Raw genomic sequence first — 23,562 nt, forward strand, 5'->3', positions numbered from 1 at the left:
TGTCAGGTAGCTCCTATTTAAGTGATTTTTTGATTGAAACAGGTGTTGCAGTAATCAGGCCTGGGGGTGACTACAGAAATTGAATTCGGGTGTGATAAACCACAGTTAAGTTATTTTTTAACAAGGGGGGCAATCACTTTTTCACACAGGGCCATGTAGGTTTGGATTTTTTTCTCCCTTAATAACGTAAACCTTCATTTAAAAACAGCATTTTGTGTTCAATTATGTTATCTTTGACTAATAGTTAACGGTTTTTGATGAGCAGAAACATTTAAGTGTGACAAACATGCAAAAGAATAAGAAATCAGGAAGGGGGCAAATAGTTTTTCACACCACTGTATCATGATAATATAGATACCTAGTTATCCTGATAATATCGTATCAGATGGCCACTGGTGATTTCCATCCCTAGTGTTTTAAATTCTTTACACACCAAAAAGTAAAATCCCCCTTCCTAGTTTCAGTAGTTTCAGCACAGTTGCTGTGGTGTGAACTTTTATTATGACAATTATCATTAAAAAGCTTTTTATCTCAAAAAGATGTATTATATATTTCAAAATATGAAAAACACCTAATAATTTTTTTTTAGCTGACTGTGTTTGGGAAAGGATGTACAAAAATTGGGCTACACTTATTGCCGCAACACTCCTTTCTAGTTTTATGGTCCATGTTAAGTGTGTTTATTGTTCTGCACATATTGTTCTGTGTTCTTGATGACTATCACTCGTTGCACAGTGCTATATATTTTCATTTTATGTGGACAAGATATAAGACAATAGGATTTTTTTTTTTTTTACATTTTAATAAATTAAAACTAAAAAAGTTTCAAATAGGCGGCACGGTGGTGTAGTGGTTAGCACTGTCGATTTTGCACCTCCAGGGTCCGAGTTCGATTTCCGGCCAGGCTCAATTCCCGTCTCTGTGTGCATGGAGTTTGCTTGTTCTCCCCGTGCTTGGTGGGTTTCCTCTGGGTACTCTGGTTTCCTCCCACAGCCTGAAGACATGTAGGTGTTCTCAAATTGCCTGTAGCGTGTAAATGAGTGTGTGAGTGTGTGTACAGTATGTCTGTGTGCCCTGTGATGGATTGGCACCCTATCCAGGGTGTACCCTGCCTTGTGCCCCAAGTCTCCTGGCATAGGCTCCAGGACCCCGCAACCCTGAATACAGGGTTAAGCAGTAATGACAATGAGTGAGAGTGAGTGAAATTTTTAAATCACATACACCAATATTTTATTCACAATAGAACATAAAGAACATACCAAATGTTTAAATGGAGAAATTTTACACTTTTATCCACTTAGTGAGCTCATTTCAAATTTGATGCCACCTACAGAAAAGTTGGAACGGGGGCAACAAAGGGCTGTAAAAAGCAAGATATTTTGAAAAGATTTAGTTGGGAGAACATCTAGAATCAGGTTTGTAACATGATTAGCTGTTAAAGGGATGTCTTAGAGAGGCAGTGTCTCTCAGAAGAAAAGATGGGCCGAGCCTCTTCAATCTGTCAAAGACTGCGTAAAAAGATTGTGGAATACTTTAAAAACAACATTCCTCAATGTCATGTTGGAAATGCTGTGCAAATTGTAAAATTTCTCAGTTTAAACATGCGTTATGTTTTCTATGTTCTGTTGTAAATAAAAAAATGTCTCATGTGATTTAAAAGTCTTTCAGTTTCTATTTTGTTCAAATAAAGAAACGTACCAACTTTTCTGGAATTCGGAGCGCCATACAATCCGCATACAACATGGAGCAGGTTTTATACCAGATCCCCTTACTGACACAACCCTACTATTCTGTCTTGGCTTGTGCACGGCACTAAAGATGCCATGCATCTGGTGGCTGGGCTTGGGAATTGTCTGGGAGTCTTCTACTGAGCCACCAACGCCCATCTAAGCAATATAACCACAGTAACAACAATCAAAACCCACTTGATTTGACTTGGATTTCTATGTCCTAGCAGATAACGAATGCTTTTCTCAAGCTGTATTGTTCAAGCTTTATTAGGTCAATGCCCTGATTGGTTGGGGCCAGTACGGTTGCTACAATATATGCCTACTGTACCTGTTTCCTAAGGACAATCACAGGAAATGCAAATTGGCTTAAAATAATTTTCTCACAATCTTGTACTTACCTTAAAATACAGTGATCATCTATTGTGATGTATACAGTAAATAAGCAATATTTTAAACAGAAATATAATACCATACTGAATCTATGTAATGTGGTATAAATCATATATTCTTGAGATCACCTTGTGCTCAGACATAATGTGTGTTATATTGTTACAGAACTTATATCGCACAAGCAAACAGCTCTAAGAAAGGCAAGCTTGGAGCAAGGATCAGTAGCACAGAGCATGGACTCGTTGCCGTCCTCTGTCCAGGCAAATTTCCTTCCAGTTCCTGCTTGGTGGTTTGCATTCCAAATAGCTTTAACAATGTGTGTTCAGAACATGCTAACATAAGCAGTGTGTGCAGTCGATATACTGTATGTACTACTTCAGGCTAACGTTTGAACATGTGATTATAAATGTTGTTTAGGGTTTAAGCAGGATCTTACAAAAGTGGACAAATTTCACAGGAGTACAATTTGTCATGATGGAGCAGATAAAGGCTTAAGCAAATGTCACTTAGAGGTCTAGAGCTAAGGTGCTGTATCAGTAACTCCAAGGCTGGTATTACAGGAGAAAGGTCACACATACAGTTCAGCGTTGAGTGACACTGAGTGACATTAAAGTTTTCAAGGAAAAATATTAAAGGTCCAACTAATATCTTATTATTAATTGTAGCTAACAGTCAGACACTGCAAAGTAGCAGGAACAAGCAGTGTCAGCTATAAAAAAATAAATAAATGAATAAATCTTGATGCAGTTCTGTTTTCTAAGTATGGCCCAGCCTGGCTTCTATAGCAAATCCTCTGTTTCAGTTTATACAGTCACTTACATATATGTAAATTATTAAGCTGAAGGCAGTTCATTAGACCACAGAGAGCTAGAGAGATCACAAAGGAAGGTTTGTGCAAAAACCACAATGTTTAAAGACAAACGGACAAAGACATGCTGTCTATAGTATGTTCATTCAAGTTCAATCGACAGTTTTTTATTTTAATATTGAGTTAATATGGGAATACAGTATATATGTTGCTTGCATGTCCCTCAGTTTACATGGACGCTAATCAGATAAGATGTCCAGGCATTTGTTCGGTTCTCTCCACGTGTTTAATCTGACAGAGATATGAGAAGGATTAGGACTTTTTTTCCATCTGTAAGGTTAGGGTTAGGCTTCCCATTTTTTCAGAAAAATCCTTCCCTCTGCACTATGATTTGTCACAAGAATTCAGACTCCTCTATGATTGGTTAGATGCTTTCCTACATGTGGAATGTAAGCCAATCAGTGCTCCATCCACAAAGACCCAGTGGATGAAAGTTTAAAAGAAAGACTGTGAAAATACCCTGGGGTATACTGAATCGAGGCAAAATCACTTTGTTGTAAACTAGTCATGTCACATAATGTTACGTCCACATGGGGTAAGCATGCACAGAAAGACTATATTCATTTCAAGAAAAACACAAATGATCAGATGAGGTTTTTTATGTATTATTAATTTATGTATTGGACCGATTATCTAAGGCTTACACCATCTCTCTTATTCAGGTCGGATTGGGTCAGACTGTGAGGACCGAGGTGTTTACATTACGCCTTTTATTCCAATTATTCCCATAATTAGTGGAATATTAGGGTCCATGTAAATGCACCTAGTGACATATTTAAGTTTTTATACATTATAAATTCATTTCTTTATACATTTTCAGCAACTTCTTTTTTTTTTTATTTTGGGACAAATAGCTAATATATATTACAATTTTAAATTGTGACAGTTATATTCATGATTATCCAACAATTAATTCTAAATAAATTAGACTAATGAAGTCCAAGAGTTAACATTGCCTCTGGAAAACGACGCTGTGACATATACACATGATTGAAGTCTATCATCCCTTTTTTTTGGTGAAATTTTGCTTTGTCATGTGTATGAGGTGGATGTTTTCAATGATAACTACTGTACAGTATTTCAGAATTTGTTCCACCACGCAGTTTATTAAAAGAAACAGAAAATTCCCGGAGCAGGACATAATAACATTGATTTTTAAAAATCACACTTCAACGTCCGTGCCTCATGTTGTAAAACAGGCAAATGTCTGGTTAATTATCCAGCAGTGACCACAGAGCTGTCAGTGTGATAATAGGCAGTTAATTGCAAGGGCAGTAAAGCTTATTAAGGCAGGCATGTTTTAAGGCACAACTGCGCCGCCTCTGCACTGTTACAGTGCAGCTTACGATACTATCCTAAAATAACGAGCAGTAATTTAAAACATCTGGATGCTGTTGAAACAGAACAGTAGCATTTAAGCGGCAGTGTAAATTGAGTATTGTCAATCACTCAGTAATTGGGCAGTCTGATACACATTCTGATCTGGTTCGACTTTTTTTTTTAGCAAAATTCACGACCTTAACTTATTTTGGTAAATCTTTATTCTCTGACACACAAGGCTGTCTATGACAGTTTTTAGCTTGAAAGCCGCTATATAACGTAAGCTTTACGCTTCCACATTTTAACCAAAGCACGAAACGAACCTCACAAAATTTTGTGATTGTGATGAGTCAATGGCAGCGCTTCTTTCTGTCACATGATCAGTAAAGCAAAGATATTTCATGCGCAAGACAGCAGCTGCTGTGAATAGTTTAAAGGTGTTTAGTGGATTTTTGGAGAATGTTGGAGCCAAGAATAAGGATGTTTACACTTCTTTACCGCCAGCAGTGATACTACTACTACTATTAATAATGATAATAATAATAATAATAATAAATGACAGGTACGTTTCACTTAACATCGGCGACATGTTGTGGAAATACCCTGGCAAATACTTGGTAAATTGTAGTCACAGCACTGTGGTGATGCAGAAAAATAACATAACAAATCATATGCACAAGCATTTTGTGCACAAGAGACCTATCAGGAGATGCACTGTGTGTGAGGAAAGCTGTGATTACTGTGACACCGAAACTGTTGAACGAGAAGGCTAATGATGCTGTAAACTGAGGTTTTTGTATTGTTTATGTTTCTCATGATCTTTAACAGTCTTTATATTTAAAAAATGTTGTGTTACAGCAGTTTTTTCCAACAAAATAACATTCAGTGTGTTTATATATATTTTTTGCAGTATAAATATATATATAATTATTGTGTGTGTATGTTAAAAAATTAAAAAGCAACACATAAGTTAAATTTTTTACCCTTGTTAGACACATGAATGCTTTATCACTATAAATCAGGTTTTATTCATGAAAACATGCATTGCTTATTTCGTTTTTTCTGTTAGTGAAAATAACTTATGAATGCATTTTTAGTTGTCATAATTGGCAACAAAAAATTATGACAAATGGCAGTACATGCGTTATTATGACCTTGTTATATATTTATACTGATTAACTCAAGTTTCTAATTTGTACACAATTTATTGGATTAATTTGTTTGGAAGCATCTAGGAGTTCTTAAGTAATCAGCCATGAGGTCTTGTTTCACCTGCATATAAGTATGAGATGCTAAAAGCTCTTAGCCATTAATTGCAGAAAAGTACACATAAATTAAATAGGACAAATGTATACTGACATGCATAAATTATGCAGTGGTTATAAAAATACACTATATAGTCAAAGGTTATGACCGTCATAGAGATACATATTATTATATACTAATATTATATTATAACATATTATTATATTATAATTTAGTCCTTACTTTAGTGCTTTAATTGCCATTGTTTATCTGGGAAGGCTTTCCTTAAGATTTTGGAGTGTGGATGTTGGAATTCGAGATCATTAGGTCATGCACTAACGTTGGTTGAGGAGGCCTGAGGTTAAGTCAGTGTTCCAGTTCATCCCCAATGTGGTCAGTGGGGTTTCACTTCAACCTTGGCAAGCAGTATCTTCGCAGACTTTGCTTTGTACACATGCTGGAACAGGGTGGGTCTCGTAGTTCCACTGGAGGTAAATTGGATAATATTGCCAGGGCATACCCGGACATTCTACATCATTGTATGTTTCCAAATTTTTATCAGCAAGATAGCAAGATATCTAAAAGCCATCCTTACCAAACAATTTCTCCAGATCTACCAGGATCCTAGGTGAAGTCTTCTCTTTACAGTAGGTCACCTCACCATAATGACAGCAGAATCAGGTTTTGCACTGTTGTGGCACGGTCCCGGAAGATTAGATACAGTTCCTCATTCTTATTTCTCTAACAATAATGGAGAAGACTCAGTGCTGTTATGTTGGTAAAAATGCATTAAGTAATAAAAGCAGGGGTAGTAATACAAGTGAATAATTGTTAAATATAAATCAATAATATTAATACTGATATAAAATAATAAGTGTAAATTAAAAGGTTTAGTTATTTTAAACGCATTTTTACCAAGGGCACCGATAGTTCTATTTTATCTCTGGCTGATATTTAAGTTGAGATTAGGTTGAGATGGTGGAAACAAAGAGCAAAGTGACCTGAATGTAGATAAACAAGGTCAAAGGAGAAAACTGAGACATCAGCAAGATGCATGCACTGTCCTCCTCCTTCACTTTCTTTATGCATTTCTATAACATGAATGCAAATATACACAGGCGCAAAATCCGATGCATGGAAGTACAATACACACATTCTCATGCATTCACGCAAGTTCGCCACAAATATACGCCCTAATTCCTCCTTTTCTTTGCCTCTCCTTCTCTATCTCTCTCTCTTTCTCTCTCTCTCTCTCTTTCTGGCGTGCGCTCATCTTTTGGTGCAGTATGAGAGGATTCCTCAGCAGACAAGGGAATGAGGGAGGGCGAGTGAGATGGAGAGAACATGAGGAGGGGAGGGGTGTGCGAGGGATTGTCTGCAGGGCATGGCGATGAAGGAGAGGTATAGTCTCCCAGAGACTGCTGAGGACAGGGAGGAGAACACACGCAGCCATTGGACTAAAAAGAAGTCCCACCCCTGTTTGCTGTGTCAGGCTTATTGGCTCGGTGCCATGCTTGTCATCTGTTCTTTTGTCACACAGGAATGTGTATCAAGTGATGTATTAAACCAACAACAACAACAAAAAAAAAAACAATTTCTTAAAAAAATTATATATATATATATATATATGTGTATAAAGAGAGGAAGAGAGAACAGAACTCTGCATTCTGCAAAATGTCTTCTTTGTGATTAAAAGCCCTAGATGCACCCACTCAGCAGTCTAACGGTAGTGTGCATTAGTAAGAATTGTATACAGTAATGCAGGAAACAGGAGCCAGGGACCTGATTCAACTGCAACATCAGCTCTCCTTGTGTCCTGGAGCATTATAAACAACAATACAAGTTGCTTATGGTTATAAATAGTTGGTATGGTTACCTACTGTATATACCGTATATATGTATCCTGATGGTATGGGTACCATGGTACTATATGTAGTACCTTGATATTTTTGACAGTGCCATAGATGCACACCATGCTAGTATACTATGGAGCATGGTTTACACCATGTACTGTAGTATGGTACTATGGAACACATACCAGGATAATGTCAATTATTAACAAATAACATTATCATTCCATGGTATGTACCGCTCAATCCTGTACTCAGGAGCCTATTCCAGGAAACTTAGAGTGGGTACAACATGGACAGGGTGTCAATCCATTGCAGGGCACGCACACTCACTCACTCATATACATTTAGCCATTTGGCAGACGTCCTTATCCAGAGCAACTTACATTTTTATTTCATTATACATCTGAGCAGTTGAGGGTTAAGCGCCTTACACACTTATTCAGACGCTACAAGCAATCTCTCTGCATGTCTTTGGACTGTGGGAGGAAACTGCAGAACGGGAAAGAGGGGGAGAAGCAGCTGCCTGCAAAAATCTCAAGTACCCCGCTAACTCTTGATCAAGGGCACTACTTTGTGTGTGTACATCATCGCACACTTACTTTCCATTTTACGCTATTTGGGGTTCAGTTACCGGAACCCGGAAGTTAGCTTATATTTTAAAGCTGAATAAAAGGTCAAATATACAGAACAACATAGGAGATTTCCTTTTTATCACCTCCATTGTTTATTCTCCTCATCTTCATGACAGCCATTTATTATCAACAGATTATGAATGAACAATTAATTAATTTATTTATTTAACTACATAGTACTGGTATTAACTTAAAACTGCTTTCACCCTAGTTAATTGCACTAACTGTCGGAGAACTGTCCTTCTTCCTCTCTTAATTTAAAGTTAATAAGATGAAAAAAAAAAAAAAACACAGCTTATCATTTGACTAAGGAACTGGAAAGTGTAAATCCAGATTACTTTTTCTGTTTTTGCTGATTGTTCCTGAAGTGCCGAAAATGGAAACTCCTTCCAACTTCCAACTTCAGTACATCAATGATTATACAGTATATTACTACAGGAATGAGAACATATTAGAGCTAGTGCAGTATCATTCTGCTGTATCATATGTATTAATGAAAACTGAGCAACATCCCCTGACCAATCAGATTAGCGAATTTAACAGCATAGTAATAATCTATTAATCTAGGGGTCTAAAAATCTTCATCCTCTATATACACTAGTAGTTTACCACTACCTTGTTGTTTTTCCTTTTTTCAGAAAAAATGCCCATAGCTTTAATTTATTCATGAACCCCACAAATAACTCATTTAACTTCTTCACAGTCACTCCACACCCTCATTTTATCCTAGAGTGTGCACTTAAGCGATGTTTAATATTTGCAGAGTAAATATGGAGGAGATTGGTGAGTAAGCCTTGATTTGAGACACAGCCCTGTTGAGTCAGACGGTTGTTTGAAGATGGGTGAAGGAGACAGCAAGTCCGTGTGTTTGTTTGTGTTTCTGTATCCATGAGAGAGAAAAGTGTCAGTACAAATAGTCTGTTTAATCACCGTTTTAATTATGTGAGAAAGATCGTGGCTAGGACCAGATGAGACATTTGTGCATTCGATAGAAATGTGGATCTTTTCATAAGATTGTATTTGCAGATCAATACATGCTGAATCATCAGGTGCAGTAAGGATACATATAAAGCAGTCACATATTCATTATGATAGGATTTACAGCTGTGAAGATGGAATGCAGCATTTTATTCTACTACAGTATATTATTTGAATAGGTAATAATACACACCTAGTAGTGAAAACATTTTTCTAAATAGAACGTAGTACACATGTACAGTATTTACCAGCATATCATGGCAATCTCAATAGATTTGCTCAGGTCAGTTCAGTTTGATTTCTGTCTTTTAATTTAGAATATTTCTGCCATGTAAACTAACTTTCTACCACCTTGTGAACTCACTGCCTTTTATACAAGATTTTTTACTTTGGTGGAACAAAAACCAAGAGCAGCACCAATGGGCGTAAGAAAAAAAAATCAGAAATACATAGGAAGAGCATTTTGATTATACCGAATAACAGAACACCGTTATTGGAGTAAAAACTACCTTTATTTCTCTATATAATTCCCTTGCTATACTAATGCACTTATCCCAGTGTTTCACTAGTTCTTGGGGACCATCAAGGTAAAAAGTTTTCTCAGGACGCCTGAGCTATGATCAGACTACCTTCTTCACATCTGAAATGCTGGCCTCAGAGGAACTTCTTTAATGGCTCAAGTGCAAATGGCTTGCATCAAGGTCAGCACTATATGGGATGAGGCATCCCAGCTGAGTTCCTGTAATGTGCAAGTGGTGTTCCTAAAAGAATGTGCGTACAGTTCCCACAGACAGATGCGTCTCTTTCACAAGTAGGCTACAAGTTATCCATTGGTTTTAAAGGATCAGACGTTCCACTCGCTGAATGTTCACAGGAAAACATGCACTGGGCTCCAAGCCACATTGGCTATTCCTGCAGCTAAAAGTCTCATCGACATACTCTGCTTTAATGTCAGTTCTATACACTACGCATGAAGAGTGTATGTATATTTATAATGTCTTTCTGGATAATTTTTTTTTTTTTCTCATGGTCTTGAAAAGGAGTTAAAATTAATTGGACTAAATGGAATATTTTATTAAAAACAAAATAAGGTTTCATAAAAGGTATGGAGGTTACTGATACTGAATATATCTGATAAAAATATTCTAATTGGCTGTCTTTAAAATAGCTTTAAATGATGGATTGGACTACAGATATTAATAAACATTTTAGCAAATAGTGTCTGTAAATATGAGGTAATTTTACTGAGAGCATAATCTTGCTAAAGTTTTGCTTACAAATTTCCAAAAAAAAAAATGACCCCTGTTACGTTCATACTGTATAAACTACAAGGGGAGTTCAGGTCATACTGGGAATTTCATACTGGCAATTTCTCGTGAATTAAGGTGTAAAACCAGTGTAAAAACAGAAGACTTCAAGCACAGTACATTGATGGGACTTTAAGCCACAGTAAACCATTTGAATGGTGCAAATACGTCACTGAACATTTAGTACAGTATGTGGAATCTAAAAAATCTATAACTAACTTGTCACCACCTTGCGAAAGAGATGCATCTGTCAGTGGTAACCATACACACGATCATTTAGTAACACCACTCGCCCATTACAGGAACTTGGCTGGGAGTTATTGCCACATCCCTGTACAGTCCTGGCTTCATTCTAAGTTTTTTTCACATATAAAGGAGTTCCTGGCAAGCCAACATTTCAGACACAAAGCAGGCAAGCTGATCATGGATCAGATGTACTGAGAACACTTTCTACCTTGATGGTACCCAAGTACTACTGAAATGCTGGATTAATAATGATGCATTATTGTTGCAGTGAATTACATAGAAAAAATAAAGGGAGTTTTTACTCTCATAACTGTGTTTATTGTGTAGTTCTGCACAATTAAAAGTCCCATTTTTTAAAAGTCCTCGGTTTGGTGAGTTACATATTTCAGGATCAAATAATTATTTTTATATTACAGTTATAATAATAATAATAAATAAAAAACTTTGTGTGACCACTGCTATGAAACTCTTATAAGCCACTTACAGAAAGCTTCTGCTGGATGTTGTGCATCACAGAACAGCTTTCAATGGACATAAAATGTAATTGTAGATTTGAAAAAGCTGTATTGGTCTCTTACTAGAGAGTACTGTTCACCTGATCACCAAGGGCATTTAGAAGTGAACATAACGAATAATGGTAGCTTCAGGTGGCACACACCGTAAACGCAGGCCAAGTGGGCACGGGATTTGCTGTGTTTGATGTGAGTTGTGACGGCAGACTGGCCAAACCTGTGTGACTGTGAGCTCAAATATCATTCCAAACACACAAACTCACCCAGTAACACATTCTCATACGCACATACTGTACACAAACACATGTACAGTATGCATGTATAGAAGACAAGAGGCAAAACAAAGGTGTGTTAGATCAAACACTCATTAGTGACACGCCCTCACTTTCGGTATACACTCTTATTCTGGCTCTTACTGGCTTGTTTTCGATGATACTCGTTTTCTCTTTTTCCCTTTCTGCTTTCTCTCACTCACATATGTACATATAGCCATATTTTCTTGTTCGTTCCCCCCCCCCCCCCTCTTTCTTTCTTGCTCACTTACTCATTCATGCAAACACACACACATAGAGCCTTGCAGAGACAGCTGTCCCTCACAGGCACAGAGGCACTGAAATAGAAAAGGAGAGAGTGGGGCTATAACAATGGCTTATTATGAATGTCAGTAGTCATCTTCTATTCTGTTCTTCTCTTGTTGCGCTAAAGTACACATAGGCAAGACCTTTTATATAGATAGATAGATAGATAGATAGATAGATACTAGACACACATACTATTATCTAGCTAGCTATTTTAGCACACATGTTGTGTGGTAAAAATGTTAATGTCTCTAGTGTAATAAATGTTGTTCCTGCCTAACATGCCTTGAGTCACTTTTCTTCAAGGAAGTTTCTTAACATGCGAAAAACAAAAAAAGTATTAGTAATTAGCGCTGTCTTAACATATAGCACACAAGCAGGCTTACTTTTATTTTGATTGATGTATAGACCAATTAAAATAAAAGTTAGCCTGTTTATGTGCTATATGTTATCACAGTGCTACTTAAATAAAGGTAGTTTATCGTTTGCTTCACTTGCTAGTCAGCTTTTGTTTAGTTACTTAGCTTAGCCTATCCTAACCCAAGCAGCATTAGCTTTACCAGGGAGCATTTCTACCAAATTTACTTTAAAACCGGGGATATTTTGAAAAGCACCCAAGAGACATCAGTTGTTTACAATGGTGTGTTTTTTATTACCTGAAATTTAAAAGTTACTATTGACCTAGCATGGCTAGCATATGGCTAAAAGTAGCTGTACCTACAGTAGCAAGCCACAGTAGCATAGCCATAGTGTCACAATGGCTGAACTAATTTAGCAGAGCAATCATAAATTAGATTATACAACAAAAAAGCATTAAGTAAAAATCACAATGAGAAAAGGGTAATGTTAAAAACTAAATACAATAATAAAAGAAATACACAGTATACATTTACATTTACATTAAGGTACTTGGCGGACGCTATTATTCAGTGTGACTTACAAAAGTGCTTAATCATCATTTTATCATTGGATAGATCGAGGGCTGCAACTATCGATTATTTTTCTGATTAATCGGATAAACCCTGAATGCTTCTTTAATTTGATGTTTTGCTTATAACTATATAAAAAAAAAACAAATCTAGGTGTTATTTATGTATAAAAATAAACTTTTAAAAATGCAAAAGCCACATATAGAGTTTAATTTTGACATTTTAAACCTTAAATGAAATGTAGCATATAATATATACAGTATAAATAAATAAATATATATATATAGTTTAAAAAATACACTGACATATTCAGTTGTTAAGATATAAAAAGCTAAAATAATGTAATTTTGTATAATAAATGATGTATGCATAAGTAAAACCACAGTAAATTACGTTTGTTACAAGTTAACTTAGTAGTGGACTATAAAAAAAAAACTGTAAAAATGCAAAAAGCTTATAGTCACAAATGTACTGTTATTATTGTGTTATTTGTGTTTTTTTGCATTCGCTGAAAACCACAACAATAACTAAATGTAATATTCTACTGTTATTCGCACTGTGTAATTTAAAGCTAATCTAAAGTAGCGCCATTTAACTACTCATTATTGCTCAAGAGGTGATTGCCCAATGTTAGCTATCGAGTAGCACGTGAACAGATCTAGCGCAACTGTGCTAAAGTTAGCAAACAGTTTAAACAAAAGCACTTAAACTATACAACTTTTACACGATAAAGAGATACAGTTTTTACCGACCCTGCTGACGTTTCGCCATCCGTAACACCAACACGTTTTTTTTTTTAAGTGTTCGTGCATGACATGCCATGAAAGCTCGGTCTTGCATAGCGTGCAGGTTACCGTCTTCTTAGGGCGCGCGCTTTTTCCTGCAGAAGCTTCTATAACCTCCATTGCGCGAGCGGCTGTGTATTTGTGTGTGTGTCTTTGTGTATTTGTGCATCTTGTGGTCGCGCTCCTCAGTGACGTAAGCAGCCCAAGTAATCGATAACGGCATTTGTTGACAACGAATTTCATTATCGATCATTATCGATTTTATCGATTAGTTGTTGCAGCCCTAGATAGATCCTTACACTAGGTTACTAGGTTACTAATAGGTGCTGGGTGGGTGCTGGGAAGGGTTTTTTCTCTGTAGTAAAGAGAAAAAACAGATACTGAAAAAACAGATACAGTATGTCTTAAGTCATCGATTAAAGATTTCCAGAGACTCAGCTGTACAGACATCTAGAGGAAGTTCATTCCACCACTTCGGTGCCAGAACAGAATAGAGCCTAGATGCAGGTCTCGATCAAGTCGATCTCTGAGACATGGTGGGACCAGCCGAGCATTGCTGGAGGATCTAAGGGAATGTGGTGCAGTGGGATGTGATTAGAGCTGGGAGGTATGTGGGTGCTGGGCAAGCATTATGGTTTTGAATTTGATGCGGGCATCTACAAGAAGCCAGTGCAGGAAGTGGAAAAGTGGAGTGGTGTGGGAGAACTTGGGACGGTTGAAGACGAGATGTGCTGCTGCATTCTGAATCAGCTGGTGGACAGAAGCAGACCTGGCAGGAGTGAAAACTAGGACCTTTTAATCATGCATTTTAACACATTTATGAGAGTAAATAGAGTGACTTTTATTTCTCTATATAATACCCTGCTACACTATTGCACTTATTACTTGATTTGAATACTGTTTGTAATTTTCTAAATCAGTTACTATTATACACTATATGGACATAGAGCATTGTCCAAGATGGCTTGGTATGCTGAAGTATTGAGATTGTGCTTCACTGGGGACAAGGGGCCGGGTTGAAACACCTCAATTCAGTAATGAACAGGTTTGGCGAAATACTTTTGTCCATATAGTATGTTTTTATGTATCTGTTGCACTGGAATTGAGTGAGTCAGATAAAGCCATTTGCTATGTTCTCGAACACTCTTGGTTTCGCTGTGTCTTTTGCATATGCACAGGTGATATGGGAAAGGCACACAGCCCCTCCCTACACAGCTCCGAGCAACTCAGACCAGTATTGATACTATAAACATTTCCACACACACAAATGTAGGAGGAAGTCTAGAGAGGAGACACTGAGATAGAGATAGCGTGTGGCTATGCAACAGAGAGAGCGACAAAGAGAAACAGAGAGAGGAAAAAGAAAGAGTGAGAGAGGGAGAGAGAGAGAGTTTCAACTCCCATTCCCTCACCAAGTCTCCTACCCTTTCCTGTTCTCTCCGTGCTCAACATACAGCACGGAAAATATCCATCCATAATCAAATGATCTGCAAGACGATTTTCCCAATGAAACTGTCGGCATATTCAGGCTTGCATGGACTACAGGACACTCCCAGCACCACTAATTGACAGTCAAATCTTTGGATGGTCAGGCCCTGAGTTACGTTCGTCCAGGCCAAGAGCCTCCTCAGCATTTCCCTATGCAGACGGATTTTACCCAGCCTTAAAACTCAGGAAAGGGAAAATGTTTCACCAGACGGTATGAGACAATATGATGCACATTTCATAGCCAGAGTTCTTTAAACAGTAGGATTGAGTATGGTGCATGGTTAAATAATATTTCTTAAAAGGATTATCTTTGAGTAGTTCACTTAAAGACAGACTCAGAGGCCACGCCTTCTTAATCTGAGACTGACAAGCTGAAGCCACGCCCCCTCACCAGGACCTTGCAAGCACTAATGCCACTTTTCTTCCCTGAGCCTCACAATTGCACCGTTACTGGTTCTGAAACCTACACAGTAGTGTGCAAGCTGGATAACCAACTGGATGCTGATATTTTTAATTTTTTGATTTTGATTTTTTTTAAGCATCAGCAATGCAATAAGCTGTGCTTACCGATACAGGGACGTCTGGATCCATTTAGACACTATTAGCTCCTAACCTTTTTCTTGATATACACATTTCCACACACACACACACACACACACACACACACACACATACACACGCTCCATTAGTCATCTTCTTCTTTTTTTTTTCTTTTTTCTTTTATCAGTATGGTCTTAATATTATGATTCATTCATGAAAGCTCTGTAATAGCCACTCAGCACTTTACATTTATATTTAAATGGACCTTTTAGCGCGTGCGTGTGTGAGCGCACACGTCTGAGCCCTCTTCAGATTAATGCCTGGACTCTCGGGTGATAATGAAACCCATTTTCATGACAATAGTATACTTCTGATGATGACTACACTGGGTAATTATTAATGCCTCGCTGGTTGTTTTCATATTTTAGCACTTAAAAAGCGAACTTAAATTTATGGTCGTATCGATAGCACGTGAAAGCGTTTACATGAAAATGTACTTACACCATCTGTGTTTTGTAAAAGGCATGCCGATAATCAGTTCCCAAGTTGCTCTTGAGATAAACTGGAAGGCAAGACGTCTGCAATGTTATTAATTATTAATGCTAGTCGTGCTATGAATAATATTTAACCTGTGTTCATGTGGAGGGTGTGTGTGGTTAAACATGCAAATGTGTCATTGTGTGTTTGCGTGTCAGCGTGCGCCTGGTAAAGAGACCATGTTGCACTCCAGGGTTATTTCACACAAACACACACACACACACACACACACACACACACATACACACACACACACACACTACATGCGACTGAGAGGTAAATGTTTGATAAGCACACTGAACTTTTAGTTTTACTTTATTATCTTGAACTTTAAAGGCCAAAAGGTCAGTCTGTGTGTTAAAAAGAAAAAGGCAACAGTAAAATGTGTATAGTCATAACAAGCTTCTAGGTTACAGAATGATTGGTTGCAGGTCGTCCTTGTTTAACGTGACGTTTTCTCTCTTTCCACCTTTTTCCCCTCATATTTCTTTCTCCTTGTTTTTCCGTCCCTCTCTCAGTCCTGATTCTGGAGCCACTGGCGAGGGACGACCTGAGCGGTAAGACGCTAAAAATCACAGATTTTGGATTGGCACGGGAGTGGCATCGCACCACTAAGATGAGTGCGGCAGGCACTTACGCCTGGATGGCTCCGGAGGTCATTAAGGTGTCGCTCTTCTCTAAAAGCAGCGATGTGTGGAGGTAAGACATCACCCTAAGGAGAAGGTCGGACCTATATTGTAACGTCACATTATACCAAGACATGATCAGTGTCTTGTTTTTTCTGGCTGATAACATATAACACACCTTGCCAGTTCTATGGCACTTAAACTAGAACTGTGAAAAGTGGCGCAGTGGTAAAGTGCTCGCCCTATCATCCGGAGATCGCGAGTTTGATTTACGGGTGATGGTGTAACCTCTCGCAGCCGGAGGTCTAGAGAGAGCTGATTGGCCGAGCTCTCTCGCAGGGGAGGGATGAGAGGGACTTAGTGCTCCCACATCAATCACGGCTCTACAGCCAATCAGGAGCGTCTGTGAGCTCATGCAAGCAGAAGGAGCGCATAGCGCTGTCCTCCGAATGTGTTACGGCGCCCCCAACGGTGTGTGAGCGAGCAGTTCGAAAATATGCGGTCGGCTGGCGTCACGTGGTTCATTAGCTCATTAGCAATGTTAAGTAAAACGGCTGATTAATAGTTCTAGTGAAGATAAGGCTAAAAAAGACCAAATGTTTGCATATCACTTTTTCGTCCCACAAGTTTTGGGGTACTGCTGTGGGAGTTGCTGACTGGTGAGGTGCCGTATCGGGAGATCGACGCCTTGGCTGTGGCCTATGGAGTCGCCATGAACAAACTGACCCTCCCTATTCCTTCCACCTGCCCTGAGGCTTTTGCTCAACTGTTAGGAGGTATGATTGACCCCACACCCATGTGCACAAACACACTGTACTAAGAATAGCACTGTAGCGGAATGGCGTTAATTTTGGGCCAGTTGAAACCTTACCCATAGCGCCGCGCCATATTTGTCATGATGATCTCATACATTTATTTTTTTTACAGTGTTTTTTCCTTATATCATGGTTATATAATAATCTGTCTCTACAGAGTGCTGGAGCCCGAATCCTCACAGTCGTCCCTCCTTTAGCAACATACTGAAAAGGTTGCTGGCCATCGAGCAGTCCTCCATGTTCCAGATGCCACTGGAGTCTTTCCATTCACTGCAGGAGGACTGGAGGATGGAGATCCAGCAGATGTTTGATGAGCTCAGGGCCAAAGAGAAGGTAACAATGACGAGTGATTCTTTTTATAATCAGGTAACTCCACCAAAGGCCACTTACTATAGCAGAGCAAAGTTTTTTTATGACGATAAGGTGTAAATTGTCAAGGCGTTAAAATATCAAATATAAATATTTTAGTTCAGCTGCTCCCAATTAGGGGTCGCGGAGACAAAGTGGACCAGTTGTCTCCATCTGTCTACCACATCATCCTTTGTCACTCCGACCTCTTCCTGCATGTCCTTCTCCTCCTCCCAATTGTCTCCATCTGTCTACCACATCTTCCTTTGTCACTCCAACCTCCTCCTGCATGTCCTCCTTCACCACATCCATAAACCTCCTCTTGGGTCTTCTTCTTCTCCTCCTGCCTGGCAGCTTCATCTCTGCCATTCTCCTCCCGCTATACTCCACATGTCCAAACTATCTTAATCTTAACCTTTCTTACTTTGTCCCCAAACAGTCCTACCTGCACTTTCTCAGAATATACTCATTCCTAATCCTGCCCATCCTCGTCACTCCTAAAGCAAATCACAGCATCTCCAGCTATGTCTTTTTGTCAGACTTTTTGATCATGTCTCCAAACTGCACAATATTACCGGTCTCACTGTAGACTTGCCCTTTTATTCTCGCCGATGTCTTTCTGTAATAGATCACTTCTTTTCCATTCATTCCACCAAGTCATTTTTGATATTATCTTTACTTAATATTGGTTTCTGTAGTAGTAGTATACGGAGATTAGTATTATTTGTAGATTTTTAGTCATGGTGATAATGTAAACACAATGCTAACATTTTAAAAGCGTAATCACTTGAACATCCGACAGCATATAAATTATGTCTTCAATAAATTACCGTTTTATGACACTGGATCAGTACCTGAAAGTGAAACAAGTTAATAACTTAACTGGCTTAATGCTTAATGCTAATGCATTATCTCTATTTCCTTAAAACACCGTAATTTTTTTTTATAATTCTGTTTTCTCTAAAAATATATTACCACATTGTCATTTGTAAAAGGAATTGCGTTCCTGGGAAGAGGCGCTGGCCCGGGCCGCAGAGGAACAGAGGACGCAGGAGGAGCTGTTGAAGAGACGCGAGCAGGAGTTAGCTGAGCGGGAGATCGACATCGTGGAGAGAGAGCTGAACATCATTATCCATCAGATGTACCAGGAGAAACCGCACGTCAAAAAGCGCAAGGGCCACTTCAAGAAGAGCCGGCTCCACAAACTGGGCCGAGACAGCAACTGCATCAGCCTGCCCTCTGGTGGGTGGAATAGAAAATGCAACCGAATGATCCATGAAAAGTGCATCGAAGGGTTATTCTTTTCATTTCATGATTTTATTCCTGAGTGTAACATAGAAAAAAATATATTTATTTGCTCTTGTCTAGATTTCGAGCATAAGATCACAGTGCAAGCCTCTCCCAGTGTGGATAAGAGGAAAAGCCAGGGTAGTGAGAGCACCACTCCACCTGCCAGTCCGGGTGTTATACCTCGCCTCAGAGCCATTCGATGTAAGTACATGTCTTCAACTCTATATAAGAACTTCAGAAAGCTGATTATGTGTATCAGAAATGCTAGGATGTGAGCCGGAAGTATACTGTGGAATAATTTGGATGTTATAATAATAATAATAATAATAATTATTATATGAATACACCATGTTCCTTTGGCTTGCATCATTAAATTAATAATTTACAGGCTTTCGTATCTACCTTATATCAGCCAAGTTATGTCTCATGCCTAATTCTTTGTTTCTGCTTTGAAGCTAAGTCTAAATCCGTTTATGAAATGTTTACAATAAAAATGGTGATTTCGACCTCCAGTGACCCCGAGTGATGGGAGGAACACCTGGGGCCGTACAGCAGTGTGTAAGAAAGAAGACTTGGCAGGGACCAAAAAGAAAGGCCGTACCTGGGGTCCCAGCTCCACCCACCAGCGAGAACGGGTTGGAGGAGAAGATAGGTATCTGCAGCTCCATCCATACACAGTGACTGATGCAGAAATATGGATAAGAGCTAGCAAATTCATTAAGATAATAAATGCTAAAGTTTATCTGACAAGATATATTAAAAGCCATATTTGTTGCAGGTTAAAGTCACTTGGAGAGGGGAAGGTGTGGTCTTCCAGTGCTCCAAATCTAGGCAAGTCCCCCAAACACGTTCCTATAACTGGTGGCTTTTCCAGTCTCAGTGAAATGGGTGAGTCGACATCAATCATACGTCAATTTTTTGAATTATTTGAATAGTTTGAAGGAGTATAAATATAATCTCTCACGTCTGCGTCTCTGTAGAGGAACAGTCTGAGCTCGATGAGCGGTTGGCACCGGAGGGCAGTAGCAACGGGGCGACGGAGGATGCCGGCCATGCATGGACAGGTGTCGGCCACGGAGTGGGACCCCAGGATCCTTTACGTCGTTTCAATCAGAGGAAGAAGAGCGACATGGTACTGCTGGGCTGCGCCTCCATCTTGGCCGCCGTGGGCTTCGGCTCAGATCTGCTCCAGCTGGGACGGTTGCAGGTAAAGACGACAGGGAACACATCCGTGTTTTCTGATAACATACATAGCCTTTAATGTCTTTAACCTCAATAAGGTTTCAATAAGTTTCCTTGTGTGCATTTTAAGTTCATTAGTAATGAAGGGTAGATTGAATCCACTAGCATATTCAGTTTTAGCAACCCTTCTGTCTCACCTCTGATGCCATCCATATAATAGAAAATGTATTATACTGTAGGTCAAAACTTCAAGACTTTAGTTCATGGTTATTAAAGAGGTAAAACTAGTCTAGTCTTTGCGCGGTGGAGGAAAGGAATTTAATTGTTATTTGTTCTGATTTGATTTGTTATAATATTTAGCAGATGGAATTGATGTGAGATTAAATCCTAAAGCATTAATTAACTGATGTTTTCAAATGATGTGCGAACAACAGGTGAATCAGGACGAACAAGATGCACGTGAGGAGCAAAGAAAAAAGAAGGAAGGTCTGTTCCAGCGCACAGGCCGATTCCGGCGCAGCACGTCTCCCCCAAGTCGTACACTGTCCCTGTCCCTTTCCCACAGCCGCCAACATCACGAATCCGCCCTGCCCTGCCTGGACCCATCTCCTTCTGTCACACTCCTCTCCCTCTCCTCTCTTTCTGACTGCAACTCCACCAAGTCCCTGCTGCCCTCGGACCCGGACGATCTGATCCCGAGTCCGAGCAGCAACATGGCCTGTCCAGCACCCGCTCTAAACCCCCTGCTGGATCTACGAGCAGAGAGTTTCAAACGCGAGCCTAACCAGTCGCTCACACCCACTCATGTTTCTGCCACCATGGCCGTGAACCGCGGGCACCGACGCACGCCATCCGACGGTGCCATCAGACCTCGTGCACAGACAGTCACAGGGCACAGACGCTCGCCCTCAGATGGCAGCATGCCGATTCCTCCCATCACACCCACTAACACACCACACACAGGTGTGTATTATGGATGTAACACAATGCCACTATCTGTATATACCTATTTATCTGCTAAGTGCTTCAGTTAACAAAGTCTGTATTTTGATTTAACTGTGGAATGGAATTTCAACTAAACGTGAAGGGTCTTTCTTTCTGTTTTATATTCACTAATGGGTTTCCATAAAGTTTGGAGGGCGTTCAAGTCAAAACGGGACTTTTGATTGTGCAGAACACAGTTATGTGAGTAAAAACTACTTTTATTTCTCTATATAATCCCCTGCTACACTAATGCACATAACCAAGCGTTTCACTAGTGCTTGGATACCATCAAGGTAGAAAGTCTTTTCAGTATGTCGGAGCCATGATGTGCTACATGTCTGAAACGCTGGCCTCCCAGGAACTCCTTTAATGGCCAAACATGTGGAAATGGCTTGGAGCGAGGTCAGGACTGTATGGGGGTTGTGGCAATAACTCTTAGTCGAGTTCCTGAATGATTATGTGTACGTTTCCCACAACAGACAGAAACGTCTCTTCTTTAAGAGACTCTCATCACCGTACTGTGTATGAAATCTTCTTCAAACATCAAATCAATTGAATTCCTTCATTCACCAGAAATTTCATCACAAGTCCTGGTTTGACTTGAATGCGCCTCCTATATAGTATTCTCGTTCTACGGTATGTAGCAATTAGTATGTACATGATGTTCTGTGTCGTCCCTCAGGTTCCCGTGACACTCTAGACATCCCTCGTCTACCAGACCCATCCACAGTCTACCCCGCAGCGCATCGACGCAAAACTTCCCCTTCAGAATCCCAGACTGCGACCCTTGAGCGGCCCAAGACGTTGGAGTTTGCACCCCGTCCGCGGCCCACCCCCGCCCGCGCGCGTCCGGACCCATGGAAGCTTTCTTCACTGTCCCGGACGCTCAGCTCATCTCCTGGGAGCAGCTGTGACAGTCCACTAGGCTCTGGGGACAGCGGGGTCAGCGCAGGAGCCACCACTGGCCGCCAAACTCTGCTGGACATGGACATGGAGGGGCAAAGCCAGGACAGCACGGTGCCTCTATGTGGGCAACATTCACGAGCCACACTGTGCGGGCAGAACTTCTTATAATTTCCCAGGAAACCCCTATTATAACCCGGGCCACCTGGTCTGATTTACATGGCCAGCATATTCCCTAGACACAAAGAGAGCCATGAAATTCCTAGCCAGGTCGAGCCTATCTCATATGAAGGCGGTTGTGGTTCTACCAGTGTATCACAGAAACCACAGACATCTCATTACAGTGAGTGAGAAGGAAGACCTCAACAACAGCAACACCTGGAGGACTGTGGATTACTTTTCCAAACCACTGCACTGAACCTCAGTCTTAGAGCTGCAGCACTTTTATGAGCATCATAAAAGTTAAGGTCAAGTCCTACTGCTTGCATCATTCCCCTTATAGATTGTTCAATAAAACTCTCTTTTTTTTATAACCAGGTAATATGTATGTGATGAATTGCATCGGCAAAAAGCCATTCCTTTTGATACTGTATTTTCTGGACAATAGGTTGCTCATGATATTAAGACATGCCTCCCTTAATTATGACAAAAAAAATACATATAATTAAGTTTTATACTGTATATGTCACATTAAGAGACCTGTATTATAATATTCTGATTTAGCTTGTCCTTTTAGTGTTACCATAGTTCAGTTCTGTATTGTATCCGTTTTGTTTCCTCGGTCACAGCTGTAAAACATCTGTCTGATTTTCTAAATATTAAAACACAAAAGAATTATACACTGCCTGGCCAAAAAAAAAAAATTGCACACTTTCTCTTTTTGAATTCTGAAACATGCCTGTGCCATTAGAGAGAAAAAAAAAGGACATAGATGTGATAACCGTGACATATTTCAAAATATGAAATATGTCAGGTCGTCAGCTGAATTTCATTTTATTGCCTAGACCTGACCAACTCAAGCAACCCCGGATCATAACACAACCTCCAGAGGCTTGTACAGTGGCCACGATGCATGATCGCTTCATGTTCTTCACTTCTTACTCTGATGCGCCCATTGCTTTGGTGTCTAGACTCATCGGATCACATGACATTTTCTCTTTGGCTCCAAAATCCAAATCTGTATTCTTTTTAGCAAATTTAAGTTTAAGCGGAAAGATGGAAGCGTAATCACAACGCTAAAACTCGCGGTGAATCATGATGATACTTACGGCCACCGCGCGAAACCTCATAGGTGAGATAGGGGTATTAGTAGTTAACAGATTATGGGCCAAACTTGGCTGAGTGATGATGGTAGAATAATTATAAAGGTCTTGACTAAAGCAACATGCATGAGGAATCACAAAGGAGTTTTCATTTTCTGCAATGGAAAAGTACTCCAACTAGTTACTTTTATCAGAAAGTAACACTTTAATGTAA

At 39.5% G+C, this 23,562-nt stretch overlaps 1 protein-coding gene across 2 annotated transcripts in view; it reads left to right on the forward strand.

Annotated features, from left to right (window-relative positions):
• Positions 1-23,165, forward strand: part of map3k10 (mitogen-activated protein kinase kinase kinase 10) — a 39,681-nt gene extending 16,516 nt beyond the window's left edge. Inside the window, exons 2-12 of one of the 2 annotated variants that reach the window (XM_053499750.1) lie at positions 16,457-16,637; positions 17,192-17,340; positions 17,537-17,712; positions 18,723-18,969; positions 19,096-19,218; positions 19,531-19,669; positions 19,796-19,905; positions 19,998-20,224; positions 20,634-21,162; positions 21,331-21,384; positions 21,866-21,951. In XM_053499750.1, coding sequence (XP_053355725.1) covers positions 16,457-16,637; positions 17,192-17,340; positions 17,537-17,712; positions 18,723-18,969; positions 19,096-19,218; positions 19,531-19,669; positions 19,796-19,905; positions 19,998-20,224; positions 20,634-21,162; positions 21,331-21,365 — 1,916 coding nt within the window. In that variant the 3' untranslated portion in view covers positions 21,366-21,384; positions 21,866-21,951. Of the gene's footprint in view, positions 1-16,456; positions 16,638-17,191; positions 17,341-17,536; positions 17,713-18,722; positions 18,970-19,095; positions 19,219-19,530; positions 19,670-19,795; positions 19,906-19,997; positions 20,225-20,633; positions 21,163-21,330; positions 21,385-21,865 lie in introns of both variants that reach the window. The other variant, XM_053499749.1, reaches the window with a different exon arrangement.
• Positions 23,166-23,562: the final 397 nt, after the last annotated feature.

This window comes from Clarias gariepinus, chromosome 7 (genome assembly GCF_024256425.1).
Source record: "Clarias gariepinus isolate MV-2021 ecotype Netherlands chromosome 7, CGAR_prim_01v2, whole genome shotgun sequence".
Classification (NCBI taxonomy): domain Eukaryota; kingdom Metazoa; phylum Chordata; class Actinopteri; order Siluriformes; family Clariidae; genus Clarias; species Clarias gariepinus.